Below are 27,339 nucleotides of genomic sequence, written 5' to 3' on the forward strand. Positions count from 1 at the left end.
TTCATTATCTGTCTTATCTCATCATCCAGCCTCCCTTGAGGGTAAGTACTGTGTCTTACATTCTCTTTACCCTCTTCTGGTGAGGCCTTGCACAATGCCTTACATAGTGGGTTATGAAGAAATTCCTATTGACGATGATGGTGATGAAGAAATAGCTTGAGAGGAAATGACTTCACCCATATGTGTTGAATTTTTATTTTCTTTAAAGTAGCATGCCTACTTACTGGAAGCCATGCCCAGGGAATATTCTGTGCGGCACACACTTAGAACCCATGGCTCCTGCTCCCTTCATTCACTCACCCTGCTGAACTCCAGCAGTCCCACCTCTTAACAGGAGTGGCCCAACACATAGGCACGTGCCTGCTTGTGCTTGGTATATAATCTGAGAAGGCTCTCAAAGGCAATGCTTATGCAACACAATTCCTAAAAATACTTCTCCCACCGACCTAAAGTAGTGTCCCAAATTTTCACCATTATTTTTTCACATTAAATTCTCCCTGTTACTAGGAGGACAAAATACATTGTTATTATCATCTAATGACATTTTAGCTCTGATTAGTTTATCTGCCATGTGTCCCATGGCTCTGAAATCCCACAGCATTTAGGATATACCTTTTATCATGGCACTCCCCTCAAGTGTATTGGAATGATCTCTTTCCCCATTTGTCTAAGCCATTGTGAGCTCCTCCACGCTATCTCCATCACGAGGTGAAATGTCAGCCTGGCACATAATGTGCCCTAAAAAATATTGTTGAACCAAACTTAAGCAACCTGTTTCTTAGACAAGCCCTGGAGAGCTGAAAGGAGTGCTTAAGTCAGTCAAGTGACAGTCTTGTAGTGAGGAAACTGTCCGTCAAATGCACTACTTGATTGTCTTTTGTGGAGGTAAGGGGCCCATGAAAGGTAAATTTGCCCCTGCCACAAGATTAACCTTAACGAGTGGCTTACCTTTGAACATGGGTAGGCTCTGCCTCCACTAAGATGAAAAAGAGAATTACCCTCAGTAATTAAAAGCACATCAGGAGCAGACTCAACTCTAACCTCATACTCTAGTGTTCCCTATTCCAAAGAGACTGAGCCTACTTCCTGGGGACAGGGTCTGCATCATACACAATTTTTGTGTTCTTAAGAGTGTAACAGAGTCTGGCAGGTATTAGGTAATAGAAAATAATAGCTAGCAATTAAGTAGTGCTCACCATGTGCCAGATACATTCCTCAAAGCATTTTATATCTGTTAGTTCATTTAATCCTCACAATTAGGAGGCAGATACTATTATCATCACCATTTTACAGATGGGAAAACCCAAGCACACAGATTATATAACTTGCTCAAGGTCGCATAGCTTCAAGCCATCCTAAGTACTTTACTTTAGTGCATATAAATGGAAGTGAATGAATAAATCTCTCCCTGCACCATTTTTTACAGCAGAATTTTGCACCTCTTTGTACAACACTTAAGGTGCGCTTTCCCCCACTCGACTAACTAGCTCAGGGACTTTCTTTGACCCCTATCCACCATCAGTTCCCACAGCACCATCTGGCGGCGCTGCAGCAAGACTACCGTGCGCATATGCGGCCACCAGAGGGCACTGTGGCCACACGTCTTCTTCCCCTTCCTCCACCACCCGAGAGGGGCGGAACCAGCGTTGGGCGGGGCCTGGCCCCGAGCGGAGCTTTCCCGGCGGGCCGCGCGTGCGCCGCGTTTGAATGGCCCTGTGTGGGGTTGGGCCCGGGCGCCGAGCTTCGCCGTGGGCCGCCTGGCGCAGCTGGTCAGCGCCGGGTCTGAGCTGAGGCGCCGAGGTACCATGAGGCGCCGGTAAGTGGCGGCCGCACCTGTGCCAGCCCCGCTTCCGCAGCGGCCGCGCCCGGGGCAGGTCTCCTCCCCGGGCCCGGCCGCGCCCTGGGCCCACCTGCAGGCCCCGCGGCGGCCTCCGCTTGGCCGGGCTGCTGGGAGCGAGGGCGGCGCGGGAGGCCTGCGTTCCCCGGACGAGCCCCGTCCGCCCGCCGCCCGCCCGCGCGGGGAGGGTCGCGGCCGGGGTGCTGGAGGCCGCCGGGGGGACGCCGGGGGCCTGGGCCGGGAGAGCGCGGATGGAACCTGCTGTCAGGTATTTACCTTCCGGTGGAGCCGACATCTGCGCCCGGGAAGGAGAGGACGGAACGCGCCCGAGAGGATCTGTTTGAGGAGAGGCTTTCCTGAGAGCCGCCTGGGCCCGGCCGTGGTATTTCCTTACTTTCTGACGGGTCCTTGGTTTCCTAAGAGAGAAGCTTTTGTTCAGCGCAGAAACTTGACATAACTGCATAATTGCTGACTGCAACTTTAAAACCCTCATTGTTTTGTTCTGAAAAGTTGTTCTGTAACAGTACCTAGGCTTTGACCACGCTCTTAAATTGGCTTAAATATGGAGATAACAAAGACTTGATTTGTTTTCTTGTGGCTTGTAAAGTTCCTTGAACACAGAGTTGTCTGTGTCAATTTCTCTGCAGATTAAAAAAACACAAAACTGTAACAGAACGTTAGTTCTGTAAAAATCACCTGTTTAGTAACTAGCAAAAATTCTGAGACACTAGGCCAGGTAATAGCTTAACTTGTGTGAACAGTTTGTCCTGCTTTTTTGTTTAAACCTGCTTCAGACTTGAATCAGAACTTCATACATTGGGGCTTTTATTTGACTAATAATGGCATTGTAATAGTAACAGTGGTTAATATTTCGTGCGTTTTGTATGCTAAGCACTGTTTTGAGGGCTTTGCTTTGGTACAGGTACTCTTATCCCCATTGTGACGAGGAGGAAACTGAGTCACAGAGAAGTCAAGTAACTTGGACCCAAGCAGACTGCTTCTTGCTTTTAACTATGTGGCCCTCTAGTTTATAAAGGCTTTCATTTCATTTACTTCTCGTAGATGGGGGTACAATGTATGTTTTTGTGACACACATACATTCACACATTGAATCAAGTTCTCTGTTCTTGTTAACCATACTTAAGTTTTGTGCACTGAGTCTATTGGATATTTGAAGAGATGGAGTTCACAAAATTCATATTTGTGTGTGGTTTATAGTTTTAATCCCTTTGTGTTATTTCTTAAAAGTGTAGAGTACATTGAAAACTATTCCTTAAAATGTAACATTATATATTAATGTTTTTCACTCTGAAAACTTAGTGAGTTACTCTGCACTTGGAGTGCTTATACTTAAGTGTCAGCTACATGACAAAAAATAAGGCCAAAAGCAAAAATCATTCCATAAGAAATCAGCAGTAGAGCATTTGACTTACATTGGTTATCAAGCTTTTGATTGCCTCTATGCCCAGCGCAGTGGTAGGCCCCATTGGTTATATAAAAAAACCTTGCCAGGGCAACAAATTTTAGGGAGGTTAGTCAAGTTTGTATATGAGATTAACCGTAAAAACTGTGTGTGTATATGTATCAGTTGGGTATACAGTGAACTGAACTGAGTGGCTCAGTACTGCTTCTGCAAAGAACCAGTAATTGAAGGATGGTTGCGGGACATTGACGGTGTGTTCCAAGACTTGGACTTGAGAATGAAATGATTTTTCTAGTCTGATCTATTTGGAAAGTTCCTATTCAGAAAAATAAGATTATGTGGGTAAGACTTGAAGAATTGTTGTATAAGACACATATGTCAAAGAAGTTTAGATCTGATCTATTTATATTTGAAGATAGAGATGATTTTGGAAGTTTTAAACTTGTAAATCAGTGGTTCTGTACTGGGGACAGGGGGACATTGGCAGTGTCACCACTGGCAGAGGGGGAGGTGCTACTGGCAGCTAGTAGGTGGAAGCGAGGAATGCTAACACCCTACAATTTGAGAACCCCATCATAAAAACTAGTTACTCCAAATGTCAGTGGTGTTGAGGTTGAGAAACCCAGTTTTAAGCTGATGGTTTATATGGCTAGCCTTTGCTTCTATGTACTGTAAATAGGTATTAATGATGAATTTTAGGAGCATGACTACAAGCTGGGGCAGAGCTGGCTCAGAGACCTCAAGGAAGTTGTTGGAGACCTGGGGGAGGGGAGAGGCTATAAAGAGTTAGGATGGGGGCAATGAGAATGTATTAAAATAAAACGATTATTTAAATAACATTTTTTTCTAAGTCTGAAAATAATGCATGTTCATTGTAGGGAATTTAGGAAATGTAGAGAAAGTGTGAAAAAAAATTAAAACCACTTATAAAACCCCCTAAGATGAAAACCAGCTGTTAACATTTTCATTCCTTTCAAATCTTCTGCTGATAACTATTTTCCTTTTTATGAAACAAGGCTTATACGTTTTCTTCTCCCTGCTGTTTTTTTTTTTGACTCAGCATATCATGAGTATTTCCCATTCTTTGAAAAATCTTCTTTTTAATGGTCAGTCTTTGTTTTTTTGTGTGTGTTCTTTTAAAATTGGGTATTTTGCTTTGTATTCAAGAGACATTTTGAAGGAGGAAACAAACATGATGACTGATGAATTACAGAAATAGTGGGGGTAAAAGTCTGGTATCTCCAAGGTTCACTTTTCAAGTTTTTCTCTTTCCCCTTGGAAAGTTTTTTTTAAATGTATTTTCTATTACAATATTAAATAAGGCTCAGGTTTGTTTATCATGTGTCTTTGAGAGCCTAGCCCTTTTGTACTAGTTGGGTTTTCAAATATATAGATTGCTACAGTTTATAAATGAGATGAGTTTAATTCTTTGAAGAATTATCCTTAAAAATGCCTCATAACATCATACCAGTCAATAGTACATTGCCATTTTATCAGTCATACTTGTTGATCTTGTATTAGTTAATTTCTTGCTTTCTGGAAAATGTATTCAGTAAATTTTTTTTTAAACCCTTAACCTAATACAAATGATACTTTTCTGGATTCAGATGCTGTGTTTACCACTTTGTGCTCCAAGTATCTGCCCACTGATAGCTAATATCCTTTAATTTTGGAGAAGGTTTTTTATTTCTTGTCTCTGTTCTTGGGACATGATATGGGTATAGATGAGAGAACGGGTCTTCTGAAAGGGCCCCCAGTTTGCCTCCCCTATAACTATCTCTCTCCCCCTCAGTTTTACACACACTGTGAAACTCACCCAGAAACCTACCACCTGTGTATATATGGATTATGAATGCCCGTTTTAGCATCTCTTTTCACTAGTGTAATCTGAGAACAGACAGCTTGATGTTATATGAAAAAGGCATTAAGAGTGGAAGTCACAGTTCTAAACCTGGCTCTCTTTTTAGTGAGTGTGTGTTCTTGGGAAAATCCCTTAATTTCATCTGTAAAGTGAAATTATCTCCAAGGTCCTTTCCAATGCTAAGAGTCTGTGCATCTGTGAGTTATTTGCTTTTCAAGAGTAATTACCTTTGGGGAGATTGTTAGTCTCTCACATCTTAGTGTGAATTAATCATAGATGATTTCATTCAAAGACATTTGTAAAAGTCACTCCCATATAATAGGATTTGGGGGCAAATTTTAGAATGGAATTTAAATGCCATTAGAATATAAACTCCAGGAGGGCAGGGATATTTTTTTGTTCACTGATGTTTCCACAGTACCTAGAATGGTAATTAGCCTGTAACATATGCTTAATATTTGTTGAAGGAATGAATTGTAGTGAGGAAAGCTTGTTGGAGTACTGCACAGATGCCCTGAGTACCTGAAAGAACTCAGAATACAAACCAACCTGATTACAACCCTGTCATTACTACAATATAAAAATTCCTCCTGGTGGTAGTAAAGCATCCATTGTTCACTTGGTTGCCTTCAGAACTATTAAGTTATTATTGCCCTGACTGCCCTTCAGACTCACAAAGTAGTTTTGCCCATCATCAGATTTTACTTCAATGCCAGCTTGACTTCTCATTGTGCCTTTACCTCTTGTTTGCATATACCTGTGCCCTGCTTATTTCCTGTACATCACTAACAGTATGTTTAGCATTGTAGTAAAAATAAATCATACATATTGATTAGAATTTGACATTTCATCTATGGAGGATTTGTGGCACAGAAGTTGGAAATTCTTGACCTTCCCATTGCAGTCATCCTAATTCTACAACTGCCATATAAAATAGTCTTCAAGAATAGTTTTTAGTAACATGATTCCTATATTAGCTTCTCAGTAAGTCTACTTTTTCTATAAAAGTAAAGTCTAGTTCCTGACACAGCTTTCAAGTACTTCTATATTCCAGCCACTCTACCTTTCTAGCCCATTTTCCTTATAGTGACCTGGACTCAGTACATATTTGATTATTGAATAGTTGGTGTAGATAATAATGAGATGAAAAGCAGTCATTTTTATCATGTTACCAGATAAGGAAAGGCTGGTACACTATTTCTCAAGGAGCCTATAAAGGGTGGCATTCATTATTTGGGGAATATTTACTGAAAAATAGCATCAGGGACAAGAATCCTTAAAACTTCACATGAACAGTTTTTTCTCTCCTTGGTTAGCAGATCTATTTGGAAACCAAGTAGGAATAATAAGGAAATTAAGTATGTATATTTAGTGGCATCAGTTGACTGCCTAGTGAGACTGACCGCATCATTCCATGCTCCCACAGCATCGCTTAGATGGTCTATCAGCCTGGATGCGTTAGGGTGCTTTGCAGTAACAACCTCCAAATCTCAGTGACTTAAAATAACAAACATTTATTTCTTCTTCAGTTCCTCTTACATGTGAGTTGTCTGGGGACTCTCGGGGCTCTGCTGTATGTTGTCCTTGCTCAGGAATGTGGATAGATGAAACGTTAACCTCTGGCCTTGTGCTGGTTACCATGATAGTGGGAAGGTAAAAGGATTAAATGAAACAAAGTGGCTCTTAAATTTGTGTTTATATTTCATTGGACACAGCAAGTCAAACGATCATGCATAATTCAAGGTGATGGGCAAGTACGAACCTTCATGTATCTGAAATATCATGAGAACTGGAATGTCATGGCACAGCTCTAATGTTTGCTATAGTTGGGCACACTCATATTGACATTTTAAAATACATTGTCACTTTTCTCTATTGGCTGACCATTATCTTTCACTCTGAGGTAGTCTTTCTTTAGATATGTTAATTAATCAACTGTTCATTACGCATCCACTATATGCCAGGCACTATTCTAGAAAAAGTGAACATGGTTTCTGCCCTCATAGAGCTCACAGTCTAGTGGGAGGACAGGGACAATAAGCAAATAATCAAGCTAATTTCAAGTAGTGATAGGTGCTATGGAGGGGAGAAAATACAAGGCACTGCTATAGAGGTTGATTGGAGGTAAGGGTGGGGGATTTTTCTTGATTGGGTGGGCAGGGAAATCCTCTCATGGGTGATTGTTGAGCTGAGAAGCAAAAGTTCTAAGGGTACATGGGAGGAATATTTTAAGCAGAAGGAATAGTGTGGCCACAAAATGGAAATGAGCATGGCAAGTTTAAGGGCAGAAGGTGAGTGTGGCTGGAGCATTTAGGAGGAAATTGGTGTTATAGTCCAAGGGAGAGATGATGGTACTTTGGTCTAGGAGGGTGGTAATGGAAATGGAGAGAAATGGACAGTTTGAGAATACAGATGACCCTTGAACAATATGGGTTTGAACTGCATAGGTCCACTTTATGTGGACTTTTTTCAGTAAATATATTGGAAAATTGGAGATAAATAAACCTCTGAAAATTAAGAAAAGGAAACCTTACTAAATTGGAGTTGGAGGCCAGCAGAGGGTGCCCTCACACCCACCACTCCTAGTAAATCCCAGAATAAGACAAAACCATAGCCATGTCTGGAGAACAAAGAAGGGCTGCCCTTTTACAGAGAAGGGCCCAGTTGGGAGGACTCTTCTAAGCAAAAAGTCCTTTGAGTAAGTTGGAGATTCACGTGTCATGGCTTCTCACTGGCTGAATTTTGACAGTCTCTTACTGGTTAAGCTGTTGCCTGGAAGGGGCAGAAACCTTCCTCCTGCTGGGTAGTAAAGTGGCTGAAACACTGTCTGATGGTAAGGTGCCCATTTCTTGCACTGGGGTCTGAGATTTGGGAGGAGTATGGGCGTGAGAGCTCCTCCTGCTGGCCTCCTAACTCCAGTCCAGTGAGGTTTCCCTTTCTTCATTGTCATAGCAGCAATCTGAAAAATCATTTTCTTTTCTCTAACTTACTTAATTTTTTTGTAAGAATACAGTATATAATACATATAACATACAATATGTATGTGTTAATTGGCTGCCTTTGTTATTGCTAAGGCTTCTGGCCACCAGTAAGCTATTAGTAGTTAAGTTTTTGGAGAGTCAAAGCTTATATGTAGATTTTTGACTGTACATGGGGTTGGTGCCCTAATCTCAACATTGTTCAAGGGTCAACTGTATTTTTTTTTTGGTATCATCATGAGGAACATCATGTTTACTAGACTCCCCCCCATCACCAAGTCCCCCCCACAAACCACATTACAGTCACTGTCCATTGGCATAGTAAGATGCTGTAAAATCACTACTTGTCTTCTCTGTGTTGCACAGCCCTCCCCGTGCCCCCCCCACACTGTACATGCTAATCATAATACCCCCTTTCTTTTTCCCCACCCTTGCCCCTCCCTTCCCACCACCTCCCCAGTCCCTTTCCCTTTAGTAACTATTAGTCCATTCTTGGGTTCTGTGATTCTGCTGCTGTTTTGTTCCTTCAGTTTTCCTTTGTTCTTATACTCCACATATGAGTGAAATCATTTGGTACTTGTCTTTCTCCGTCTCGCTTATTTCACTGAGCATAATACCCTCTAGCTCCATCCATGTTGTTGTAAATGGTAGGGTCTGTTTTTTTCTTATGGCTGAGTAATATTCCATTGTGTATATGTACCACATCTTCTTTATCCATTCATCTACTGATGGACATTTAGGTTGCTTCCATATCTTGGCTATTGTAAATAGTGCAGCAATAAACATGGGGGTGCATCTGTCTTTTTCAAACTGGAGTGCTGCATTCTTAGGGTAAATTCCTAGAAGTGGAATTCCTGGGTCAAATGGTATTTCTATTTTGAGCATTCTGAGGAACCTCCATACTGCTTTCCACAATGGTTGAACTAATTTACATTCCCACCAGCAGTGTAGGAGGGTTCCCCTTTCTCCACAACCTCGCCAACATTTGTTGTTGTTTGTCTTTTCGATGATGGCAATCCTTACTGGTGTGAGGTGATATATCATTGTGGTTTTAATTTGCATTTCTCTGATGATTGGCGATATGGGGCATCTTTTCATGTGCCTGTTGGCCATCTGGATTTCTTCTTTAGAGAACTGTCTGTTTAGCTCCTCTGCCCATTTTTTAATTGGATTATTTCTTTTTTGTTTGTTGAGGTATGTGAGCTCTTTATATATTTTGGATGTCAACCCTTTATTGGATCTGTCATTTATGAATATATACTCCCATACTGTAGGGTACCTTTTTATTCTATTGATGGTGTCCTTTGCTGTACAGAAGCTTTTCAGCTTGATATAGTCCCACTTGTTCATTTTTGCTTTTGTTTCCCTTGTCCGGGGAGATATGTTCATGAAGAAGTAGCTCATGTTTATGTCCAAGAGATTTTTGCCTATGTTTTTTCCTAAGAGTTTTATGGTTTCATTCAGGTCTTTGATCCATTTCGAATTTACTTTTGTGTATGGGGTTAGACAGTGATCCAGTTTCATTCTCTTACATGTAGCTGTCCAGTTTTGCCAGCACCATCTGTTGAAGAGACTGTCATTTCCCCATTGTATGTCCATGGCTCCTTTATCATGTATTAATTGGCCATATATGTTTGGGTTAATGTCTGGAGTCTCCAATCTGTTCCACTGGTCTGTGGCTCTGTTCTTGTGCCAGTACCAGACTGTCTTGATTACTGTGGCTTTGTAGTAGAGCTTGAAGTTGGGGAGCGAGATCCCCCCACTTTATTCTTCCTTCTCAGGATTGCTTTGGCTATTTGGGGTCTTTGGTGGTTCTGATGCCGGGGTTCTTGTTTGCAGAGCTGAAGAATGAGCTTCACAAACAGTCAAGGTAGGAGAGCAAGGTACAGGCTTTTATTTAGACATAAAGTGAAAGGACAGAGCTCCCAGCTCACGCCAGGAGGGGACAAGAGAGTCTGTAGTGGTTGGTGCGTTGTCTAGGGGGTTTTATAGGCAGTTGAGGATTTTTCGAGAACATGAAAAAACTTAGGGGTGGGGACTTGTTAAGTGGTCCTTGAATATTAAAAATTAACGTAAGGAATTTCCTGCCTTGATTTCTCTCTGGGACACTGTCACCTTGGTCTGGGACCATATCAAAATGCTGCCTGCCCAGCCCCAAAGGTGGGCTGAGGTATTGCCTACTTGCTGAAGAATCTTGCCTCTTGAACTTCCTGGGTTTTAAAATGCAATCTTATCTTTAAGATGTAATTTTTCCTGCCTTTTACCATGTAGTCTACAGGTGGGTCTGCATGCTAAGTTAGTTGCTCAGTTTGCAAAATCACCTTGTCAGATCTGAAGGAAGAAAGACAGCACATAGGCCTGGGCCTTTTAGCATGCTAAAGTGAATCTTACACATGATTACAAATGATAAGCGTAATAAAACATGTGCTGCTACTCTTATCTGGGGAACATTAACTGATCTCACTGAAGAATGATTCTAGAGCTCAATGTTTAACATAGAGTTTTAGTAGGGGGGTTTCCTTGCAGGTAGTTACATTGCTCTGACTGCAAATATCCCACCCTGCCCCCTCCAGAGGCCCTCACCCTACTCTGACTACACCCACGGTCCCTGTCTCAGTTCCATATGAATTTTTGAACTATTTGTTCCAGTTCATTGAAGAAAATGCTGTTGGAATTTGATAGGGATTGGATCGAATCTGTATATTGCTTTGGGCAGGATGGCCATTTTGATGATATTAATACTTCCTAGCCAGGAGCATGGGATGAGTTTCCATTTGTTAGTGTCCTCTTTAATTTCTCTTAAGAGTGTCTTGCAGTTTTCAGGGTATAGGTCTTTCACTTCCTTGGTTAGGTTTATTCCTAGGTATTTTATTCTTTTTGATGCTATTGTGAATGGAATTGTTTTCCTGATTTCTCTTTCTATTAGTTCATTGTTAGTGTATAAGAAAGCTACAGATTTCTGTGTGTTAATTTTGTATCCTGCAACTTGGATGAATTCCGATATCAGTTCTAGTAGTTTTGCAGTGGAGTCTTTAGGGTTTTTTATGTACAATATCATGTCATCTGCAAATAGTGACAGTTTGACTTCTTCTTTACCAATCTGGATTCCTTGTATTTCTTTGTTTTGTCTGATTGCCGTGGCTAGGACCTCCAGTACTATGTTGAATAACAGTGGGGAGAGTGGGCATCCCTGTCTTGTTCCCCATCTCAGAGGAAAAGCTTTCAGCCTCTCACTGTTCAGTATGATGTTAGCTGTGGGTTTATCATATATGGCCTTTATTATGTTGAGGTACTTGCCCTCTATGCCCATTTTGTTGAGAGTTTTTATCATGAATGGATGTTGAATTTTGTCGAATGCTTTTTCAGCATCTATGGAGATGATCATGTGGTTTTTGTCTTTCTTTTTGTTGATGTGGTGGATGATGATGATGGATTTTCGAATGTTTGTACCATCCTTGCATCCCTGGGATGAATCCCACTTGGTCATGGTGTATGATCCTTTTGATGTGTTCTTGAATTCGGTTTGCTAATATTTTGTTGAGTATTTTTGCATCTATGTTCATGAGGGATATTGGTCTGTAGTTTTCTTTTTTGGTGGGATCTTTGCCTGGTTTTGGTATTAGGGTGATGTTGGCTTCATAGAATGAGTTTGGGAGTATTCTGTCCTCTTCTATTTTTTGGAAAACTTTAAGGAGAATGGGTATTATGTCTTCTCTGTATGTCTGATAAAATTCAGAGGTAAATCCATCTGGCCTGGGTTTTTTTGTCTTGGGTAGTTTTTTGATTTCTGATTCAATTTCGTTGCTGGTAATTGGTTTTTTTAAATTTTGTGATTCTTCCTTGGTCAGTCTTGGAAGGTTGTATTTTTCTAGGAAGTTGTCCATTTCTTGTAGGTTTTCCTGCTTGTTGGCATATAGGTTTTCATAGTATTCTCTAATAATTCTTTGTATTTCTGTGGGATCTGTCGTGATTTTTCCTTTCTCATTTCTGATTCTGTTGATGTGTGTTGGTTCTCTTTTTCTCTTAAGTTTGCCTAGAGGCTTATCTATTTTGTTTATTTTCTCAAAGTACCAGCTCTTGGTTTCATTGATTTTTTTTCTATTGTTTTATTCTTCTCTATTTTGTTTATTTCTTCTCTGATCTTTATTATGTCCCTCCTTCTGCTGACTTTAGGCCTCATTTGTTCTTCTTTTTCCAGTTTCAATAGTTGTGATGTTAGACTATTCATTTGGGATTGTTCTTCCTTCTTCAAGTGTGCCTGGATCGCTATATACTTTCCTCTTAAGACTGCTTTCGCTGCATCCCACAGAAGTTGGGGCTTTGTGTTGTTGTTGTCATTTGTTTCTATATATATTCCTTGATCTCTATTTTGATTTGTTCATTGATCCATTGATTATTTAGAATCATGTTGTTAAGCCTCCATGTGTTTGTGAGCCTTTTTGTTTTCTTTGTAGAATTTATTTCTAGTTTTATACCTTTGTGGTCTGAGAAATTGGTTGGTAGAATTTCAGTCTCCTTGAATTTAGTGAGGCTCTTCTTGTGGCCTAGTATGTGGTCTATTCTTTAGAATGTTCCATGTGCACTTGAGGAGAATGTGTATCCTGTTGCTTTTGGGTGTAGAGTTCTATAGATGTGTATTAGGTCCATCTGTTCTAGTGTGTTATTCAGTGCCTCTGTATCCTTACTTATTTTCTGTCCAGTGCATCTATCCTTATATTTACTTACTTTTTAAACAGTTTCATTCTACAGGTTTCTTAACTTTGGTGGGAGGGCTTTCTGTGGATTAGGAGCAGGAAGTCTTAGAATACCCTGAAATTATTTGCAAAAATTTCATGTTTGTACATATTTTTGGAAAATTCTCTAAGACAGATTTTCTGCTAGGATAATGCATCAAAAATACTTGGGGAGCTTTTTAAAAATATAATTGCTTTGGGCTTCACTCCTGAGAACTACTGAGTTACAATTTGAAACTTTGGCCCAGAAAGACATGTTTTCAGAAATCTCTCTAATTAGAACTAGATCTCTATCCATCATCTACATTAACTCAAGGGCCTGGCATATAGTGAACATTGAGTAAATGTTTAAAGAACAAATGAGGGAGTAACTTGGCATTCATAACATGATCTGAACTAAACTTCTTATATAAAACCTGAGTGCAAATAGGGAAATCACTGATTTTCCTCTGTTATATAAAGGAAGCCATAGCCTGAATAGGAGAGAGTGGACTATTTTTTCAAAGGCAGAGGGAAGATTTGTAGAGCTAGCTGTAAGAATGAAAGAAAAATGGAAGGATCAGGCATAAAACAACAGATATATATCTATGTATCTATATATCTAGTCTAATTTTGGTTCCTCTAGCTGCTTGTCATTGTATTTGACCCAGCGTTTTGATTCCAAATTGTATGTTTCTATACATTTGGATGTCACAAATATCACTACTATATAGACCTAATTTCATAAACTGTAAACTTAAATTTAATATATGGATAGCAATGTGGAAAATGGAGAGATTGACATGTGTACTGGGAAAAAATACATGCCATACTATTGTAATTAAATAATTTTAATAAATCATTGCAACTAAAGAATGAGAATAGAAGGAAACTTAATTTTCTGGAATGCTCTATCTTGTGATTCCTCTCTGTTTAAGGTTTGAAAAAAATGTGTAGATCAGAACTATGTCCTCTGCTTTACTTCGAAGCTTCTTTTATGTAGTGTGGAGCTGTTAGTATATTTTCATATGTGTGTGAAGAAATCATCAGGCTCTTTTGCTTTTTGTATTTTCTATTTATTATTTTTATTTTGTTGTCTAGGTATTTAAGAGATTATGGCATCTGAAACTCACAATGCTAAAAAACGGAACTTTTGTAATAATATTGAGGATCATTCCATTGATCTTCCTAGAAAGAGGATCTCTAATTTCACTAATAAGAACATGAAGGAGGTAAGTCCATAGTTTTTAGGTAACAGATAAGATGGTAGCTTAGTCTGTTCAGGCTGCTGTAAAAGAATATACACTGGGTGGCCTATAACCCACAAAGGTTTATTTCTCACAGTTCTAAAAAGGCTGAGAAGTCCAAGATCAAGGCCCATCCAGATTTGGTATCTGGTGAGGGCCCACTTTCTGGTTCACAGATGGCCATCCTCTTGCGGTATCCTCATGTGGCAGAAGGGGCAAGATAGCTCTCTGGGGTCTCTCTTATAAGGGCACTAATCCTATACATGAGGGCTCCACCCTCTCGACCTAATTACCTCCCAAAGGTCCTACCTCCTAATAACATCACTTTTGGGTTGGTGGGTGGCATTATAGGATTTCAACATAGGAATTTGGGGAGACACAATCATTTAGTCTATCAGACAGTTTAAACTGTTTGGTCTGTAGATAGTTTTGGTAAATTATTTTAAACAACGAGGGTGTCATAATTCTGCTTAACCTCCCAGAATTAAGTATAATTAATAAATATTGAGAACTGTTTATATTCTAAAAGCTCTAAAAACTTTCTTGACCAGTATACTGTTTGACATAATGTAATTTGAATATATTAGCTTAATTTTAAGGAGAACTCTCAGAGGTGCTTTTTGTTCACTATTGCAAGGCTCATAGCACTGATGTAATTTTTTTAATCCACATTAAAATTCAACTTACTTATTAAGTACCTTTTAAGTATAATACATGACTAGTGGCATGGAAAACAGGGAGTTGGATATATTTCTCTATCAAAAATACCTGCATGCAGTATTGTAACTAATGATTGAGACTGACATTAGAACAGAAAAGGTTTTAATCCGAAAAGCTTAACCGTTGAATATCAGATTTATTGGTATCAGTCACAAAGTTTATATAGCTTCACTAAAGAATTTAAATATGCTGCAGCTACCTACTTTTATTTTTCAGGTTAAGAAATCTCCAAAACAGTTGGCTGCTGACGTAAATAGGTAAGAGCTTCTTTAAACTTTCTGGGAAATAGCAAATACTGAAAGCTGGTAAAAGTGACAGTAGGGAGAAAAATAAGTGTTCTCTTTTATGTAATAAATTAACTAATTGTCAGACATCTCCTTTGTGTCAGGCACTGTGCTAAGCATGTCAGTATTATCTCTAATCCTTAACAACAGTCTTACTAGGTAGTTATCATTACTCCAGCAGTTGATAAGAAAAACTAAAGAACTGTGATTTGTTCAGGATCAAATACCCAGAAAGTGGTCAAAATGATCCTTGTTCTCAGGTCTGCTGAACTCTAAGGTACTTTCTACTAAACCATTGGTTCTCCAAGTGACCAAAAATGAAGTGTCACTTATAGAGAAACTTATAGACATTTATAGAGTGTCACAATAAAGAAAATGAAGTGGTTCTTGAAACCCTTTCAAGGAGTTTTTGAGGTCAAAACAGTATTTGTAACAATACTAAGACATTATCACCTTCTTCATTTTCACCCTTAAGTATAGTTTTCTAGAGGCTATAAAATATTTGATATCACAATAGAATGAATATAGAAGCAGATGCGAGAATCCAGCTGTCTTCCATTAAACCAGATATTAGAAATTCTGCAGAAATGTTAAAACAGTGCCATTCTTCTCACTGTATTTTTTGTTTGGAAAACTACTGGGCTTTTTTTTTTTGTAAAATATTCTATGTTAATATGTAATGAGTCTAATACTTCTAAATGAATTAAATTTTCTCAGTTTGAGTTATTGCCAACATGAAAAGGATTCTTTTGAGACCTGAATAATTTTGAGGAGTATAAATAAATTTGAGAACCATTATACTAAATTATGAGTTTGCTTATTGTTTTATCTTACTTAAACATACTTCAGCTCAATCAAAATAAGTATTGCTTTATTATATATTAAAATATATATTCAGACTTGCACAATTATTGTGTCACTTTGTTAGAAAAAGATTAGGTGACTAGAAGGTGTTACAATTTTCTTACTTCCTGGGTGGCCTGTAATATTTCATTTTAAAAGCATCTAGTTAATATGCCTCTTCATTTTCTTTTGATATGAATTATTATCATTTTCATTGCTTCCCATATGGATTGAAATTCCCTTTTATTTTCCTCTTCAATCTAAGAGTTTTTTAAATTCTTTTTACTTCTAATTGAATTATCACAAAATGTGGTTTATTAAATCTTTCTGTTTAAAGACTTTTAATGGTTTTCACTTAAGAAAATCAATTCTTTTTACAGAACAGTTGGACAAGCTGTGAAAAGCCCTAATAAACTACTTAAGGTGATCTATCGCAGGAAGAAAGTTCATCATCCTTTTCCAAATCCTTGTTACAGAAAAAAACAGTCCCCTAAAAGTGGGGGCTGTGACATGGCAAATAAAGAAAATGAACTGGCTTGTGCAGGCCACTTGCCTGAAAAATTACGCCATGATACTCGAACGTACTTGGGTAACTCCAGTGATTCTGGTTCTTCACAGACAGAAAGCCCATCATCAAAATATAGTTGTGGTTTTTTTTCTGAGGTAAGTAAGTTAAGCTTAACTTTATTCCTTTATACTCTTGGCTTTTTCTTTGCCATTTTCTATTAGCAGAATAATTCACTGCCCATTGCATTCAGACTTACTTGAATGATTGTAACTTTCTAGACAATTTTTTAGATTAACCAAATTTGAATCAGTAGTTTATTACATTTCTCTAAGTTAGTGATATCTGAGATAGAATGAAATGCTTTGATAAGGTACTATAAAAATCCAGACTGGCAAGTTGGCTAGTAGATTTAAAGGAAGGGGAAAGAAGATATCTTGCCTTAAAAGTGGTCCACCAAAGCCACTTATCCAGGCACATTTTGTTGGGTTCTCAAAACTGCCGTGGAAGCTTTGTTCAGCAAGTTTGCTGCTCTTTTGGCTCAGGCAAAATTAGTTTTTTGAATAGGCTCAAGGGAATATTTTTTTGGGGTGATGGAAATATTTTAAAACTGGATTGTGATGATGGTTGCAAACTGAATAAATTTATTAAAAATTATTGAATTACACACTTTAAACATGTGAATTTTATAGTATGTAAATTATACCTCAAAATAAATTTTTCAAAAAAGTTATTTGAAGTAGTTCCATAAAAATTTATAAGTACACATATATGAGTTTATAATAGTTACTATTATAATATAATATATATATAATAATATAATATAATATATATATATATATATACACATATATATAATATAATATAATAGTACTATTACAATAGTTACTATTGCATATGTTGTGGAAAATAAAACCAAAAGAAAATATTATCCATAATCTCAACATTTGGAAATAATAGTATTAAATTTTTGATGTACCTTTTCTATTCATGTTGTAACATAGTTTAATAACTTGATTTTTATATTAAGTAAAATTTAGATACTTTACCATGTAATTAAATAATACTTCTACAATTTTTTAGTGGATATACAACATTATATTGCTTGAATGTACCTTGATTCTTTAACTATGAATTGGTAAATTTAGTGTTGTTTCTATCTGTCATAACAGCTTAAAAGCATTTTCTGAGGCATTCAAGCAGGAAAAAAAACCCGTCAAATTAAAATGGTCATAAGTGTGTAGATGAATGAAAATAAGCCTCAGATTTAAGATAATTATAAGTAAATAAGAATAAAGAAAGGTAGAAAGTAAGTGTTGTTGACTAAAACCATAATGAAATGATGCAAAAGAAGATTCTATTTGCCAGTGAAGTGTTGTGAAATTAAGAACTTGTAAAAATAAAATTTTAGAGTAATAGATCTATTAGTGATACAAGTGAAGAAAGTAAATGTAGTATATATGAGAAAAGAGTGAGCAAGGAGAATTTTATTTAATAGTGAATTATCATGAGCCCTGGATAATAGGATGGTAATTCAACCTTAGTGTTAAAGAGAATCATTGCCTTATTAATTTATTCATAGATATTTATTTAGGGCTTCCTGCTGTATAATGCATTCTGTAGGCTCTGAGGAGATAGCTTGGTTGGTGCCCCTATTTTCATGTAATTACACAAGGGAGGAGGCCAACACTACAACACTAACTAGATAATCAAGGAAACTGCATACCCTGAAGCAGAAAATCATATATATGACTATATAACAGAAATCTGGCCTAGATTGGACCTAGGTTGGTTTTCCAGTTGAACTGAGGGAATAAACATTCTGAGTGCAAGTGTGTACAAAAAAAAAATCATACGTTTGGATTAGTGCCACAGTGAGACATTTTTTCAAGACCCTCTTTTTTACTTTACTCTCATTTTAACTACTTTTCACAAACCTTCAACTTCACACTTAACTATTAGGTTTATTAATTGTTCTTTTGTTGTTTCAAACCTTTTTTCCTGATTGATTTAGTGCCTTCTATAAAAACCTAAATCTAAAAGCAGTGCCATATTACTTTGTCAGAGTTCAAATATCTGTAACTTTTTGTCCCACAGATCCACTCCTAGGTATTTACCAAAGAGAATTGAAAACATGTCCACACAGATACTTATAAACAAATGTTCATAAAACATTCATAATAGCCAAAAGTGGAAACAATCCAAATGTCCTTCAAGTGATGTGTGGATAAACAAAATGCCATAGATCCATATAATGAAATAACATTTGACGATTAAGGAGTAAAATACCAACATATGTTACACCATGTATAATCCTTGAAAACATTATGCTGTGTGAAGGAAGCCACATATTATATGCTTTACTTTGTATGAACTGTCTAGGTTAGGTAAAGTTACAGAGACAGACAGTAGATTAATGGTTGCCAGAGGCTGTAGAGAGGGAAGAATAGAGCCCAGGGTTTCTTTTGAGGGTAACAAAAATACTCTAAAATTGATAATGGTGATGGTTGCACAATTCCAAGAATGCACTAAAAATGACTGAACTGTACATTTTAAGTGAGTATATTTTATGGTATATGAATTATCTTAATCTGTTAGTTTAAAAAGTTGATCTAGCTGTTTCAATTCTAAGCTTAATCCTATGGAAGTATTTGTATAAGACACATTTATATACATAAGGATGTTCATTGATGCATAGTTTTAATAGGGAAAAACCTATAGAATCAATCTTAGTAAATTATGACACATAAAGACTGGAGAATATGTAATTGCTTTTTAAAAACAAGGTAAGTCTGTGTTTTGACATTGAAAAATCTTCATAATATGTAAGTGAAAAAACAAGGTTTTAAAAAATGTTGATAGTGTAATATTTTAGTTTTACATCTACCTAATCTGTCTTTGTCTAGAAAATGGTTTGAAAATATACATACCAGTCTGTTAACTGTGATCACTTCTGAGGAGTGATGTTAGATGCTTTCATAGAGAGTATTCACTTTTCATTTGATACAGTTCTGTGCTATTTAAACTTTTCACAACAGGCAAAATTACTTTATAATGTAGAAAAAAATGAATGAATAAATATAAATACTTGACACAGAGAGAATTTTTGTGATTCTCTTCTCATTCTATTCAGTTGGTAATGACTAGCCTATATGTTTTTTTCCTTTAATCCACATTATAAATCAAGTCCTAGGTTTGTAGGTGTGCCAAAATTACTGAGATATAAAAGGAAAATGGCAGCAAATAAGAAAAAGTTTTGGTAAAAAGTTACCAGGTACTAAATTTAAATTTATTCAGATTGTTTATGATGCTCAACTGCATTATTATTTTAAGTGGGCCAGTAAATCACCTTTGCATAATTCTAAAATACATCTACCAGATAGTTTAATTGAAAAAAGTGGTTTCATGCTGTGTGTCAATATATTTCTTAACAAATTAGATAACTGTCTTTCAGGTTTCTCAGGACCATGAGACAATGGCACAAGTTTTGTTCAGCAGGAATTTGAGATTGAATGTAGCTTTAACTTTCTTGAGAAAAAGAAGCGTAAGTGAACTTGTAGCTTATTTGGTGAGGTAAGTTAAAGTAATTTCCATTGTGTAATCTAGACATACCTCTTTTTTTTGTTACACTGTCTAAAATTTTAAGCTTCCTATGCTTAGCTTCAGTAGCAGATATGTTTTAAATTACATTCATCACCAGTCTAAGTTAGCAAAATACAGAAAATCATGTGTATTACCAGATTGAACAAAGCTTCTCTAAGATTCCTATCTATAAAACTGAGAGAACCAGGTGGTGGTTCTTAGGAACCATATTCTCCAAAAGATGGAGGGAAAAAGTTGATTGCAGATCTCGTTATAAAACTGAGAGATACAGTATGGGAAAGCTAACATTTTAAGAATCACCTTTGAGTGAAAAATTTAAGTCTTACCTCCTCAGTGTATTCAAGTCTCTTCTCAAATGTTACCTCAGTGAGGCCTTCCTTGACCACCTTGTTTAAAAATACATATTTTTTCACCCCCTATCTCTCTCTTTCCTGTTTATTTTTCTCCATAGCATTTATCATCTTGCTATAAAATATTTATATTTTATAAATATGCTATAAAATATTTATGAAATAAAAAATATTTTACTTGTTTATTGTCTGTCTTTTCCTTCTTCCACCCCCTATATTCACACATATTCTGAAATACAAGCCCTATCTCTCTATTCGCTGCTGTGTTCCAGGCATCTGGCTCATCATAGATTCTCAGATCATTTGTTGAATGAGTGGATTTCTCAAAAGCAGTGTGAAGGTTTTAATATGAAAGTAAATAAGGAAATCAGCTGTCTAAGCAGTTTTGTACCCACAGGATAGAAGACCTTGGAGTTGTGGTGGATTGCCTTCCTGTGCTCACCAATAGGTAAAAAGAATATTTTTCAGAAAAAAATAGGTTTAAAGAGAGATAAATTAGGGCCTGTTTGTATTTTTATAACTTAGTATTTATTTTAGTTTACAGGAAGAAAAACAATACATCTCACTTGGCTGCTGTGTAGACTTGTTGCCTCTAGTAAAGTCCCTACTTAAAAGCAAATTTGAAGAGTAAGTGCTAATCTGAATCTCAGTTCATTTTTTTTCTTTAAATATCCTTGATTTTGTGCCTTGTGGGTACATAGTGGTAGATTGAGCTCTATGAGACATAAAATGGTTTCAGTATTTAAGGAGCTTATAATCCAATTGGGAAAAGAGTATGAATTGACTAAAGAACAATTACAAAAGCATCTATAAACAAGTTACATAAAGTAGTTTTGTGAAAGTAGTAAAATAAAATTTTTAAGGGGAATCCTCAGTTTATGTGTTTTTATATCACCTTTTGTAAAGACTTCTTGGATGAAAACACTTGAATTTGGTTATAAAATGTCATTTCAGATACATAATAGTTGGTTTAAACTGGCTTCAAGCAGTCATAAAAAGGTGGTGGTCAGAACTGTCATCCAAAACAGAAATTATAAATGATGGGTGAGTATACCTTTAAAAATAAATTTATTCTACTAAAATATTTTTCAGAAAAGCAGCTTGATTAAAGGTGATCATTTTTATTCCATGATCATCATGATCATCAATATTCTCTTCCATTTTCAGAGAAATATTAAATGGGAATGATATTCATATGTAAAAATTACACATGGAAGTTGAATTCCACAGACTAGGAACCCACTGTATCTCTTGTTCTGCTAGAAGCCTACTTTTCATTTTAGGAGGAAAAAGCACAGGAGTGGTTTAACCCTTATAGCCATTATGAGTAAGGGAGAGAAAAAGAGATGGCCTTTAGTGGAGTAAGTATTAAGGCACAGGAATGGAGGCATTCTCAAGTTAATGGCTACCTAGACATTAACCTGAGAATCAGTGTGGATTATTACAATTCTAAAAGCTACACTGTTAGCATAATTTGATGTGATCAACTTGCCTTGATGTGAAAATGTGTGAGTATTCTACCAAATGAGCCAGATTATCATGAAACCCCCCAAAAATATCTACCATCAGTCTTCTTAAAGTCCATAATTTTCTCTCTAGGATCTCAAAATTTTCCCACTTCATACCCAAGAACAAGCTGTCCAACAAGCTGTCCAAATGCTCCAAATGCCCAGTGGTTTTCTTATTGGCTTTACCAACCAAGTAATCTTAAATTGCCATGGTTGGCATTTGCTATTTTAAAGAGTTGCATGACTTCAAATGGTATAATTTTCACCTGATAAATATTTGAAAAATTTTAAACTTTAAGTATACTTACTACTACCAAAGTCATATCCTGCTATATTTATATTTTTTATTCTTTTCTTCTAGAAATATTCAGATTCTAAAACAACAATTAAGCAGATTGTGGGAACAGGAAAACCATCTTACTTTGGTTCCAGGATATACTGGCAATATAGCTAAGGTAATCTCTATTTCAGCTTAATCTTAAAATCTACGTGTAAGCTTAATTAAAAATTAGTAATAATATTATATTAGTATTATGCATTCATAAGTGAATGAGCTTTTTCAAATATCCAATTCAGTACTATTCTAATAAAGTTCAAAGTCATTTTCATATTTATATATGCTTAAGATACTCTGAACATGAATATGACGTTGTCAGGGAACACAGGAATTAGCCATTGAATGTGTTTCAGAAAGAGACATAGAAATAATGTGCTAGAGGGCATTTAATGACCTTGTTCCAATTAGAGAAAAATATATGAGGAAAAGTTCTGAATCTAGCTTAGGAAGACATCTGAAAACAGACAATGACACTCAGAAAGCAAGAGGTAAGGAACAGAATGAAATGGTTTTGGGGTGTTAATAATTTACTTGGCTTTTGCTAATGTCGTGCTTTTTGGGAAAGTAAACTTCAAATCATAGTATGAATTTGACATTCTTTATTTATCTGTTTGTCTCTTAAAGGAAAAGATACATTACAAGTGTTTGGATTTTAATATTTATACTCCAGGAAACATTGGGTAGTTAAAATATAATTATAGGAAAAATTGTAGAGAAATATTTTCACTGTTTTACTGGGCATACTCATTTCATAATTAGGCATTAGCCAGAAATACAAAAACATTCTTTGTTTAAAAAAATACAGTATTGTAAATAAGAGGATTTTTGTCATGGACTTACCGGTAAAATTCTTCTTGGATACCATTGAGGAAAAAAAGGCAAAATTATGTGTCAAGCAAGGATGTTACACTATGTATAATTTTACCCTGTAGAATTCTTGATGAAAATCTTAATAAACAGAAATCAATTTCTCAGAAGTTTTTTGTTGTAGTTTGTTTTCTTTTGATAATGGGGGAAAGGAAGTAAAAGTTGACAGCAAATGGAATACTTTCACAGCATGATACATCATCCCCTTGTTCAGGAGACACCATGTATTCTTGGTAGTAATACTGAAAAATTGTTTCCTTAAAAATTTGCTTTTAATTGTAAATTTTTATAAAGGGAGAAACTTAATTGTGAACATGACCTTAAGATACTGTATTACTGAAAACAATATTGAGTGATGAAAAGTTATATGAAGTTCCTTAAGCTGTGAGAAAAACCTCTTTTACAACAACCTCAGCTGTAATGTTTTGAGGGTAGAAATCAGAAAGGCTATCATCAAGCTGGCCTAAAGTTTCTTACAACACTGAAGGAATCGCTATGAATGAATTAATGATCTTGCTGCGGTATTTGATCACAGGAACCAAAAACCTTTAATCAGCACTTTAGCAAATAAACAAATGCAGGTAAAATTTGAGTAAGACATCTTTTCCCTCAAAAGGTCACAAAGGGAAACTAGACAAATCAAGTACCAAAAAGGGAGAAGAAAATGAGGCATGTATTTGTGTATTTACTCTACTGGCTAATGAAATGTTTTTGTTTTATTTTCTAAGGATGTAGATGCTTATTTATTGCAGTTGCATTGAGAGACACTTCATCTACTAACATCCCTGGACTATATGATTTTCCCTAAGTGTCTCACCTGAGAACTGTGAACTGTGGAAGAAATCAAAAGCATTTTTTTTCTTTTTTAAAAAGCCACATAACTAAACCACTAATGAAATCCTGTAATCTACTTCACATTGAAGTGGAAAAATATCCAAAAGGAGCAGCTTCAACTTTAAAGAGGTGAAAGTGCACTATGAAGATTGTTCACCTTTGCTGCGCTTGGGGTTATTTGGTAACATCGTTTAAGAACTACTGGGTCTTAATGCAATCCTGTATAAGAATATAATTTATATTATGTGAAAAAAAAGAAAGGACTTATTACTAGGAATCACAAAGACCAATCATCATTACTTTAAGATTGTGTTTTATATATAAGAAAACACTTAAATGTATGCAGCTATTTTCTTATGTTGAAAAGATTTTGAAAGTTTAAAACATAATAGCAAATAATCTATACCAAAAGTTTTTTGTCTGCACTGAGATATTGTGTATACAAAATGCCATAATTATAAGCCAATATGTATGATATCAATACCTGTTTTAAAAAATTTTAAACCAGCCATGCTTCTGGCATGATAAAATCATGGAATTAAATCAGGGGTTTCCATTCATGTAGAATGTTGTTAAAACTTATTCCACAGCATTTTTAAAACGAGACTATTTTTAGTACCTCCGATTTTTTTCCCCAGACTCATCATGTCATGTATGTATATGTTATTCCTATATAAAAGAAAAAGGTGAACATGTATTTGTATGAATGCTTAACTGGAAATGTCCATGGAGTTGGCTAATTTATATTCACTTTTTATTGTATGTAGATTTCTAATACTTTCAGTTCTGTATCATTTACACTTCTTTCATTTGAGTAAATTCACTAAATATTTCTAGTTATTGCTTTTTTTAATTCTGACTTTATATGAATTCTAATTCTTTTTTACTACATATGTTTTAAAGAATTATATACCATGCTTTCTAAATGTTTACAATTAGTACTGACTTTGTATTTTAAATTCCAACACTTTATATTACTACCTCCTCTAATTGGTATGAATGCCAGCAGACTGTATGAGGTCTTTTTTTTTTTATTATTCATTTTTGGTGTCAGTGAACCCACTTCTGGAATGTGTTAATAGCTGTGTATATCTTACCTTGAAAGTGATTAGGGTTTAAATATCACTGTTGGTGGTTTTATACATCGTCCCATCTTTAATAATTGTGAGAGGTATCTGAGCAAAGATTTTTAGTAATTGAATTACTCTGCAATAATCTTCAAGTACATGAATGTAAATCTTTAGCATTTATCTATTTAGCCACTCGCTACTGATATGAATCCCAAATGAACATCTTTCTTGTTTTAAAAATGTTATCTTTCACTGAGTTCTATTTTTATGTAGCAATATTTCATATAGCTATGTATTCCTCAGAGTGAGCATCAACTGTAGTGATTTTTATTTTCTTAAATCTTTAAACTACAATAACTTCAGATTACTGCACTTCTGTGATATGAGTTATTTAAGAAGTTGTTTTTCAGGAGGAGGGAATTTGAATCATAAGCCTGCATCATCTCTGAAACATTATGATGATGAAATAGGACATTTCTTTGTTCCTATTCCTTGAATTATCACTGTCTTATCTAATAGTTTGAACTAGTTAGCTCAGTTGGAGCATGGTGCTAATGAGGCTAAGGACAGTTCAGTCATTTTATAGATTGGTTAACTTAACACACACACACACAGAACTATTCATGGCTACATATTTTATCTTCTCTTAAGAAATTCAACTCTTGGTGTGTAAACCATCTCAGCATAAACCCTTCACCTCAAATGGGAAGATAACTCAGATACTTGGTGTATGTCATAGGGCAGACTTGTAATCTAGTATTTAAGATATACCTAAAATACTATGGCACTGTAATTTTCTCTGGGTAAGATCATTGATTAAACAGTATCTTTCAAAAATCAAGTTTCAATAACTCAAACTTAAGTACAAATATAAATGATACATAGTAAGGAATGGTATTATCCTGTTAATAAAGAGTTCCTGTGCCTAAGTTTGGGTTTGTTGAAGGAAAGTAATAAAACTTTGTTTTATTTACTAGGAACTATATAAGGCAGCATTGTCTTTAGCTTACAAATATTCACACACTCCTCATTTCTGTTCTTGGCCTTCACAGTTTACTTTAATATCTACCTCAGTTACTGAGTTATGATTAGTATGCGGTGATTTTTAGATTCCTGCATAAATATCATTGAACACTTCAGTTGCTATTAAGCTCTTCTCATGCTGTTTAATCAGGACAGTGTTAATCTCCAGAAAGAGCCAAAGAAAGTGTCTACAAAGTATTTTGGCTGTTGTATTGGCCTAATTAGGACAATTACTATCTGTCATTGCTCATTTTTGCTGTGCTATTAAACAGTATACAGAGCTGAGGGACTACCCAAGGTCTCTATGCCTTTTTACCTCTTCTACTTCAGGTTTTCTCTACTTCACAAGCCTAGGGACAGGTTGTTTATTGGGGTGATAGATGGTTATAATCAAGTAATTCTAGGTAGAAAGTGAGTGGATTTTGTAATGAGTGATCATGATTAGAATAAGGGTTAAAAGTTAGGAAGCAAGAATTATCCAGATGGTTTTTAAAGTTAATTTTTTGGCAGTAATTTCAAAGGTAATTGACACAGATTATTTACATGAATCTTGAGATATGAAAATTGGCTATAAATATCCACTTGGGGGAATCATTAATATTAGTACTGAACTTTAATGGCTGCTAAGGAGTTAAATCCTAATGCCTCTAAACATACTTGGTACCTGTCAAGTCCTAACCTTAAAAATGTTTGTATGGGTTCAAAGCTGGATTTCTGGCCTTTGAGGTAGTAATTTTCTTAAACTTAGAACATTTCTATATTTGGCAAGTTGTTGATGTAATTAACATTTATGGATAACTGAGTAATAACTATTAGCTATTAAATGCTGGTAATAGAAATCACTTAAATGTTTACTTAAGTTTAATTAAGGGGTTTGAAACATCAGAATTTTAGTTAATATTATGGTAGTCATTCCAGTTATCTTTATTCCTATTTAAGAACAAAATAGAAGCTTCAGGTTGCCTTTGTTGAGATAAGACAAAATATTAAAGCAGCTGACTAAACTGGAGTGATCCATTTGGATGCACTACTTAACTTTAAATACAGGCATTATGTTCTAGACTACTTCAGATGGAAATAGTATTGCTGAACATTTGTTGGCAGGTATTTACTCCTATGTTATTACTGTTTCTCCCTTAATTTCTAATTCTTCTAACTATGAAAATGGTCATAAAACTTTGTGACACATTATTCCCTCTCCTTTTTTATTCTGTAACAGGAATATAGAATAAAAAGTTCACACCCAGGCACTGTATGCTTCTAATTTGTAATATAGCTTGATTGATTTAGTAACCATGCCAAGTATAAGAATAAAAGGAAATCCTGCATATCATATA

At 35.9% G+C, this 27,339-nt stretch overlaps 2 protein-coding genes across 5 annotated transcripts in view; one reads left to right on the forward strand and one right to left on the reverse strand.

Moving 5' to 3' along the window:
- EMC4 (ER membrane protein complex subunit 4) overlaps window positions 1-27,339 on the reverse strand; it is a 76,371-nt gene that overhangs the window by 24,031 nt on the left and 25,001 nt on the right. For 2 of the 4 annotated variants that reach the window (XM_073211573.1, XM_073211572.1), the window contains exon 2: window positions 2,114-2,253. The exons of the other annotated variants lie outside the window; for them this stretch is intronic. In XM_073211573.1, coding sequence (XP_073067674.1) covers window positions 2,114-2,253 — 140 coding nt within the window. The remainder of the gene's footprint in view (window positions 1-2,113; window positions 2,254-27,339) is intronic. 4 annotated transcript variants of the gene reach the window in all.
- On the forward strand, window positions 1,663-27,249 carry KATNBL1 (katanin regulatory subunit B1 like 1). The gene is made up of 10 exons (XM_037015826.2): window positions 1,663-1,816; window positions 13,913-14,043; window positions 14,995-15,035; window positions 16,286-16,568; window positions 19,865-19,983; window positions 20,761-20,811; window positions 20,901-20,990; window positions 21,318-21,407; window positions 22,233-22,326; window positions 23,804-27,249. Exons 2-10 carry the CDS (start codon window positions 13,927-13,929, stop codon window positions 23,834-23,836), a joined length of 918 nt encoding a protein of 305 aa, XP_036871721.1. The 5' UTR covers window positions 1,663-1,816; window positions 13,913-13,926; the 3' UTR covers window positions 23,837-27,249.

Source organism: Manis javanica, chromosome 8 (assembly GCF_040802235.1).
Source record: "Manis javanica isolate MJ-LG chromosome 8, MJ_LKY, whole genome shotgun sequence".
Lineage (NCBI taxonomy): Eukaryota > Metazoa > Chordata > Mammalia > Pholidota > Manidae > Manis > Manis javanica.

What these genes read in the sequence shown, in the direction of transcription:
- KATNBL1 (XM_037015826.2), top strand. Translation starts at nt 13,927, where the DNA reads ATGGCATCTGAAACTCACAATGCTAAAAAACGGAACTTTTGTAATAAT. An exon ending in GTTGTGGTTTTTTTTCTGAG is followed by an intron (nt 16,569 to 19,864) that starts GTAAGTAAGTTA and finishes ACTGTCTTTCAG; the next exon opens with GTTTCTCAGGACCATGAGAC. An exon ending in ACAGAAATTATAAATGATGG is followed by an intron (nt 21,408 to 22,232) that starts GTGAGTATACCT and finishes CTTTTCTTCTAG; the next exon opens with AAATATTCAGATTCTAAAAC.